This window comes from Notolepis coatsorum (genome assembly GCF_963971535.1).
Source record: "Notolepis coatsorum genome assembly, chromosome: 19".
NCBI classification, from domain to species: Eukaryota; Metazoa; Chordata; class Actinopteri; order Aulopiformes; family Paralepididae; genus Notolepis; species Notolepis coatsorum.
In genome coordinates this window covers 71,724,288-71,732,928 of record NC_140183.1, presented here as the reverse complement: position 1 = coordinate 71,732,928, position 8,641 = coordinate 71,724,288, and the positions used below count along the sequence as shown (strand labels likewise).

Genomic DNA, 8,641 nt, shown 5'->3' with positions numbered 1-8,641 from the left:
TTCTACACATACTATTGTAAAAACACAATGCAGAGGCGAACACACACACACACACTGCTGTGGTCTTTCTTTGGGAAGAAAGACAACGGTAAGGGGCAACACATGCACACGCACGCACGCACACACACACACACACACACACACACACACACACACACACACACACACACACACACACACACACACACACACACACACACACACAGACACACACACACAGGACTTTTACCTCCTCGACGGCTCGGAGCAGAAACATCTGGCCATTGGAACCGCAGCTATCCACGGGTTCCTAACGGCAAATCCGGAGCGGAAGAAAATGCCCCCAGCAGGTAAACTAGATCGAAGGACGATAATCATCCTTTATCTACTCCTTGCGGGAGATATTAAATTAAACCCGGGCCCGACTACACGACTACAACAGAAAAGTGATGAATCAGAGGCTCCCACAAATAGTGACGGCTACCGTCGCGATCAACAATAATGACAACAACATCCTTTTCAACGACACCAACATCCTAACACCGGCGTCGGGTGCATACATTCCACCCGTCACCGGAGCAGTGATGACTGCCGTCGCGATCAACAACGACAACAACATCCTTCTCAACAACAACAACAACAGTGTCAACCCCGGACCCAGCCACGTCAGGACCCCCGTCAGGACGCGAACACAGACGCGACGACTGGGTCTGGCTCTACAGGAGGCAACGATGGCTTCGGGTGCCTACTTTCCACCCGGCGCCGGAGCAATCAACACACCCGGCGCCGCCGCAGAGGAACACACGGGAGGACGAGACGTCTCCACAGCAGGGAGCCGGCGGGATGGAATAAACACAGCCCCTGGCCCATGCCCCCTCCCCACGGAATTCCACCACCAGGCGACGCCAGCAGATGAACATGACAAAGAATCTCACCCACCCCCCCCTCCCACACACGGACCAAATAATAACAACACAGCCCCACCCCCCTCCCGTCGCGGGACACCCACCTTGATGAAAGGATCCCCCACCCCCCCCTCCGGACATCACAGAGCCCCCCCCCCCTTCCCACAGAAGAAGAATCCTACCTTTATCTCAAGGATATTGACATCACAGCAGATAAAAACGGACTACATATCTTTCATCTTAATGTAAATAGCCTCAGGCACAAACTGGCAGAAATAAGACAACATTTCAGTAGCGGAAAGGTAAACATACTATGTTTCTCAGAAACTAAACTGGACTTATCAGTAACAGACCCGGAAATTGAATTAGAGAACTATTCTTTAGTCCGCAATGACAGGAACAGGCATGGAGGAGGTGTCTGTATGTACATTCATAAAGACACTAAATTTATTAACCGTACAGACCTAGATCATGAGGCTATTGAAACTGTTTTTGTAGAAATTCTATTTGAAAGGGCTAAATCTGTTCTAGTCGGCACAATTTACAGACCGCCAGACCAAAATGGCTTTTATGATGTGTTGGATGCGTGCTTAGCTGGAGTTGAGGATACAGAAATGATTCTTATTGGGGATTGGAACACGGATATGCAACAAAAAGATGCACCCGTCTTCAAATCCTACAATAGGTTTTGTGATCTGCACGGCCTCAGCCAACTAATCACACAACCCACACGTGTGTGTGAGTCAACTCAGACTACCATTGACCTCATCCTGACCTCTGACAAGTCCAAGATCGCCAATAAAGGGGTTATAGCATGCGGGTTAAGTGATCATTATATGATATTCTGTACGCGCAAAAAGCTAAAACAAAAGGCTGGCTGTCACAAAACAGTCACATCTAGAGACCTCAAAACCTACTCTAGCGAGGCCTTTAACCTTGAACTGGAGAGTCTGGACTGGTCAGATGAGCTCAATGGTACACTGGTTGAAGAAACATGGCTTGGCTTCAAAACCAAATTTTCAACGATACTAAACAACATGGCCCCCCTAAGAACCACCAGGGTAAAAAATCGCGCTGAGCCGTGGATGCACGCTGAAATACTGACCGCTATGAAAACCAGAGACAAAAAATGCTCCGAGTTTCGTAAAAGTCAGTCAAAGCTTGCCATAAGCACGAGCAGTGAACTCCAAGCCCACGTGACTGAACTCAAACTGGAAAGAAACAGACTAAGAAATGATGTAAACTCCATGATCAAAACAGCAAAAAAAAATTTCATCAATTACAAAACCGAGGAAAACAAAAACAAACCACGTGAACTTTGGAAATTACTCAATAACCAACTAGGCTGCAGTAAAAAACTTAAAACCAGATTCTCAAACATAAACATAAAGACAGACAACACGCTCATCACAGAAAAGCTGGATGTAGCCAATTACTTAAATAGTTTCTTCACAAACATAGCCACAACACTGGTAAACAAACTACCCTCCCACTCAGGGCATTATGGGGTAGAACACATAGTAGCATACTACAAGAACCTAGGGGTCCACAAAGACGACTTCAAACTGGAAATGGTAACAACAGATGAGGTACTCAAAAAACTGAGCGCCCTCCAACCCAACAAGGCCACTGGCCATGACAACATCCCCTCCAAATTCCTCAAAGACTCAGCAGCCGCCATCACCCCAGTCATCACACGCATAATAAACCTCTCCATAAAACAGGGACACGTCCCCAAGGACTTCAAAATTGCGAGAGTGACCCCTCTGCACAAAAAAGGCAGTAAATTAGACCCAGGCAACTACCGCCCTGTTTCTATCCTTACCTCCATCTCGAAAGTCATGGAAAAAATTGTATACGAACAGGTCGAAAAATACCTTGCGGAAAAAAATCCAATCTACGAATTCCAATCTGGCTTCAGAACATCCCACTCCACTGACACATGCCTTCTCTATTTAAACGACCACATCAAACAAGAGGTGGACGCGGGCAAATACTGCGGCATGGTCATGCTGGACCTACAAAAGGCCTTCGACACTGTCAATCACACCATTCTGATTGACAAGCTAAAAGCAATTGGTTTTGATAGTCTATCAGTGAGCTGGATGCAATCCTACCTGGAGGGGAGAGAGCAGATGGTGGAGGTAAACGATACCCTATCCCCCCCCCTCACAGTAAGCTGTGGTGTTCCACAAGGAAGCATACTAGGTCCGCTACTGTTCCTAATTTATGCAAATGACATGTCGTCAGCTTGTGACTGCAACTTGTTCCTGTTTGCGGACGACTCAGCCCTGCTGGTCTCTGACAAGAACAAGTTACAGGTTGAAAAAACCCTCAGCTCAGAACTAGGCAAAATCTGCATATGGCTCGCTGATAACAAACTATCATTACACATGGGCAAAACAGAGTCCATTCTCTTCGGTTCAAATAACAAACTCAGCAAGACCGACGGCTTCTCAGTTACAGTGGGTGACAATATTGTCACAAGGAAAGAAGATATTACCTACCTGGGTTCCATCCTAGAGGCAAATCTTTCCTGTGACAAAATGGCATCCAATGTAATAAAAAAAGTCAACCAACGAACTCGATTCTTGTACCGGATCTCCTCACTGGTAAACAAGAATACCCTGAAGACTCTAGCAGGAGCACTCATTCAAGGGTACTACGACTATGCTTGCACCTCATGGTACCAAAGCACCTCAAAGGCGCTAAAAACAAAATTACAAACATCTCAAAACAAACTGGTCAGACTACTGCTTGACCTTACTCCTAGAACCCACCTCACCCCTGCCCACTTTGACAACCTAGGATGGCTTAGAGTAGACGACAGAGTACAGCAACTTGCAATGGGCCTGGTCTACAAGATACACTACACGACCAAGGTACCCATGTACATGACAAAATACTTCCCAAAGGTCAGTGAATACCACGATCACAACACCAGAGGGAGCTCCACAAATCATGTTAAACCCAGATTCGGCTCAAACAAGGGACTAAACACGTTTCGCAATTATGCCACATCAATGTGGAACGCCCTACCCAAAGCTGTAAAGGAATGTGAATCACTACCCACTTTCAAAAACACTCTCAAAAAAACACCTAAGGGAGACTGCAACTCGAAACTGGCCCCTGTAAATGTCCGAACACAACCCCCTCCAATGTACAGTAAATTACCAAGTATGGTCTTGTCAATAATCCAATGTACAGTGTTTGTTTGTACAGGTGTACAGTGTCCCCCACCCACCCCTCCTACCCAACCCCCCCCCCCCCCCCCCACTCCTACCCAACCCCCCCCCCCCCCCCCCACCCACCCATCCACCTCCAATGTACAGTCCCCCCCCACCCCCACCTACCCAATCCAATGTACAGTTTCTACGTCTAATGTATATACTCTTTTCTTTCTGGACTCTTTTTGTATCACAAACAGTACTGTAATTGCAAATCTGGTATGTCATAAATGTATAGATGTAGCAGTACTGTCTATCGGTATGTCATGTATGTCACATATGTTACGATGAATTGAAAATGGGGGACCCTGATGTAAACAAGACGAAAGTCTTTCTCTGGTCTGCATCCCCTTAACAATTGTATGTATTGAGCTGTACTGTACTGTACCCATTCTGCAATCTGTTAATAAAGTTTTCAATCAATTCAATCAAACACACACACATATACAGTATATTGTATATATACTGTATGTGTTGTTAGTGCCCTGCAAAATCCAAATTTTATTTCCCTCCAAAAAGTAATCTTTATAGGATGACAAACTGGATGATTTTACCATTGACCCCCATGCATTTCCACACTTAAAAACACATGTTCAAAGGTTTCACTTGTTCCCAGGGCTATGAATCATTCTCCACCTGAGCGACAACGTCCTGCAGCTGTCAATTACAACAAAACCAACCGAAGTAAGAGAAAACTTAAAATTACTCGACGGCACACGTTTTCCGCAGGACGGCATCAGTAACAACCCCATAATAAGCCGTGGGCTCTACCTCGGCTCCGTGGGGCAGGGGGCCACAGCTGTGAGGTCTGCGGCTGCCGTACACCACCCTGTACCCCGCCTGGAGCAGACGCTGTCCCAGAGAACGGCCCATGTCCCCCGTCCCGAAGATACAGAGCAGTTCCTGCTCGGGGCCGGTGGTCGAGCCCAGGGGACACAGGGGCACAGCCTCGCTCTTCTCCTCCTCCACGCCGTTGCTCACTGTGTTCGCTGTCATGGCGAGGAAATATCCAGTAGTCAGAGGGAAAAGGAAAAGACCACTGGCTGGCAACACTGTCTGGTAAATCCTAGAACAGCTGCATTCGAAATACGACTCAATGCTGTGTGTTCAGATCCGAGACAGATGCGCCAAAATAAACAGCCCTGAGAGGAGATTCTTTATCGCCTCCTCAGGGTTCTCCAGTCAAATGTCTTTATTTGACAAATCAGCTGTCTGTTTCCTCAGCGTCCCTGGGTATTAATGTATCTCCTGACAGACTGAATGGATGTTTGTATGAATGTGAGAGCTATCCTGCCCTGCCCCCTGTGAGGGAGGGACAGGGGGAAGTCCTGGGAAACTCCATGGGAGGAGATCTCCGAGGAGGATACCAGTAAGTGTTTATGTCTTCTTTGGCTGAGGTGTCTGTGTTCTTTGTGAGTGTTTGTACATGCTATGTGTGTGTGTGTGTGTTTGGCTAGAAGGGACCCCTGCCAGTAACCCACATGTGGCTATATTCTGGGAAATAGCATAGCTTTGCTGGTTATGCAAGAGTGTAACACACGCTACTGATCTGCCAGGTCTCCTCAGTGTGTCTGGGTTAACAAATGACTGCTAAACACACACACACACACACACACACACACACACACACACACACACACACACACACACACACACACACACACACACACACACACAACTTTACACAGACACATGCAACTCTCTTTCCATGCCTAGCTGGAAGTAAAGACTTGGTCATTAGCGATGTATGTCATATTTCTAAGTACAGGAAATGGAGTTGGCCTCTGGAAGCAGGTATGATACAAGAGTGCAGGGTCTTGTCATTCAACATCTCTATCTCTGCTCTCAATTCTAGGAAATTGACTTATTTAATCAGTTCCACGGTCGGCTGTGCTGTCAATTGAATGATATAATAAGAACGTTGAATGTGGCTGAATGTGATTCACAAGTGGAATTATTTTGGAGGATTCAATGAGGTGTGTCCTCTTAGATTGTATGTAGGCTTAAAGAAATATAAATGTCTGTGAAATATATTACCTTTTCAGATTTAAAGGAACACGGCAACATTATGGGAAATGCACTTACAGTCTTCTCCAGAGTCAGACACGAAGATAGATACCAATGGATACCAATGTCCTCACTGTGCGTTCAGTAGAAAGCTATCTGGCTTCAAGCTAGCCTAGCTTAGCACAAATTAATGGAAGCGGATACGGACAGCCGAGCAGCCAAAAATACCTCTCCGGGAGTTTTAGGCTAGGCTAGCTGCCCTGATATTATCCAGTTTCTGATGTTTTGTTTACATACATCACTGGCACTGGTAGAGGCTTCCCTGTCAGCGTTTTTTATGCGACAAGTTTCACATTGTCATGCTGCCGTGTCAGATGCTTCAACAAATAAAATGTTGTATTTTTCACGGTTTCAAACTCTTTGCTCCCACCACTTAGTTTACAACGGACAGCTATTGAACACGTAACGTTTCTATATCTTCTTGCTACTTTTTGGCTAGTAGGTGGCGTGACCTCGCTCTGACCTGCTCACATGCACACGTCACTTACAGAGGACCGCGTATAAACATAATCTAGCATTATAGGAGGACAAAAAAACACATAGTTACATACATTATATGTAACACAGTAACGCAGTGTTACTTGGATTAGTAACTGTAATATAATTACTATTTTGGAAATTGTAAAGCCTTACTTTATTCGTTACTGAGAAAGTAATACAATTACAGTAATACGTTACTTCCCAACACTGCATGTGAAGCATTTTTCTGCTTGGCCATACAGAATCTTTGTTTTCTTTGTGCCTGGCTCACCCCACTGTGAGCACTCACAGCTGTGGAAACAGCATGATTCTTCCACAGAATGTTGCTCAGTGAATCCTTCACTTGGCTCAGTCAGAACAAAACTGAAAATCCTTCACTTGGCTCAGTCAGAACGAAACTGAAAATCCTTCACTTGGCTCAGTCAGAACGAAACTGAAAATCCTTCACTCGTGTGAGAGGTGCAGGCTTTTGGCCTGCTAATGCCGCCATCTCGGTTTCCCCTCGCCATGTCCTCTGCCTCTCTCACTGGCAGGCGCACACCTTGGAGACCATTATTGTCTCATTAAGAGCTGATATATAGAGGTAGCACTCGACAATCTCACTCTCAATGCATTTTGCCCAGTGGAGCTTGGGAACAGGCTATAATCTCTTGGAAGGTACGTTGTAAAGCTGACCTTGTTTAACTTTGATGAACACTTTTAAAGACTTTTATTGATCAGTTCGACCTCTTTACTACCGGAACCATAAGAAACCTGTTGCCCAGGCCCTGCAGGCTGGATTTGATCTGTTTTCAAGATTGGCACTAGGCTATTTTAACACTTTTAACACATGCTGGAGCTGACCACAGGGTAGGTAGCTATATATATATACTGTGTACAGTGCCGTCTGGGAGAAATGTGAGGCCCAGTGCAGGATTTAAATGCACGAGGCCCTGCACGAAATGTTTTTGCTAATTAATAAATTAATAATAATTTAAAAAAAAATTACAATGAAAATTGTATTTGTATTATTTTGCCTTAAATTTCCAAAAAATATTCAATCAGGTTGTCGTCTCCATAGGGACTACTGGTGAATGATACCGTTAATAGAGAGAGAGAGAGAGAGAGAGAGAGAGAGAGAGAGAGAGAGAGAGAGAGAGAGAGAGAGAGAGAGAGAGAGGGAGAGGGAGAGGGAGAGGGAGAGAGAGAGAGAGAGAGAGAGAGAGAGAGAGAGAGAGAGAGAGAGAGAGAGAGAGAAGAATAGTCGCTGCTGAGGCAGTGACTAATGGGGATCTGAAATAAAGAAAGAAAGAAAGAAAGAAAGAAAGAAAGAGAGAGAGAGAGAGAGAGAGAGACAGACAGACAGACAGACAGACAGACAGACAGACAGACAGACAGACAGACAGACAGACAGACAGACAGACAGACAGACAGACAGACAGACAGACAGACAGACAGACAGACAGACAGACCACGGCGGGAACTGAATAGATTGCATGAAAAACTCACCCTAACGCAGAATCAATGGCAAAGTTGAGGTCCAAGAGGAAGGACACGACGTGACGTCGACGCATTTTTCTACCGTGGAGATGAAAAAGTTCACCAGTCCAGTCCCACTCCCATCCATGATATTAGGGCTGCACGGTGGTGTAGTGGTTAACTATTGGTCACAACGAAATGCTTTCTACTTCAATTTGTTGGTTAGAATAGATGACCTCCGTTGAAACTTCACTGAGACTAACAGTCTATTTGTGAGCTCCCGCACAGACGTGATCATAATAATAATAACAATAATAATAATAGCTTCATTTTATATAGCGCCTTTCAAGAGACCCAAGGTCGCTTTACATAGATAGGGGGGGGGGGAATAACAAAGTAACAAACATAGTGGACAGACACAACATATAAATATGATGATGGAATTCATTCAAGTCCTCTCCACCCTCGGGTCTTTGCCACCGGCACGGTCCATCGTGATATTGGAGATGGATCGAGCAATAGACT

General features: G+C 45.5%; 1 protein-coding gene across 1 annotated transcript in view; it reads right to left on the bottom strand.

The window, feature by feature from the left end:
- Positions 1–5,404, bottom strand: part of LOC311246202 (metalloreductase STEAP4-like) — a 50,946-nt gene extending 45,542 nt beyond the window's left edge. Inside the window, exon 1 of the mRNA XM_084336319.1 lies at positions 4,883–5,404. Within this exon, the coding sequence (XP_084192445.1) occupies positions 4,883–5,107 (225 nt within the window). The 5' untranslated portion in view covers positions 5,108–5,404. The remainder of the gene's footprint in view (positions 1–4,882) is intronic.
- Positions 5,405–8,641: the final 3,237 nt, after the last annotated feature.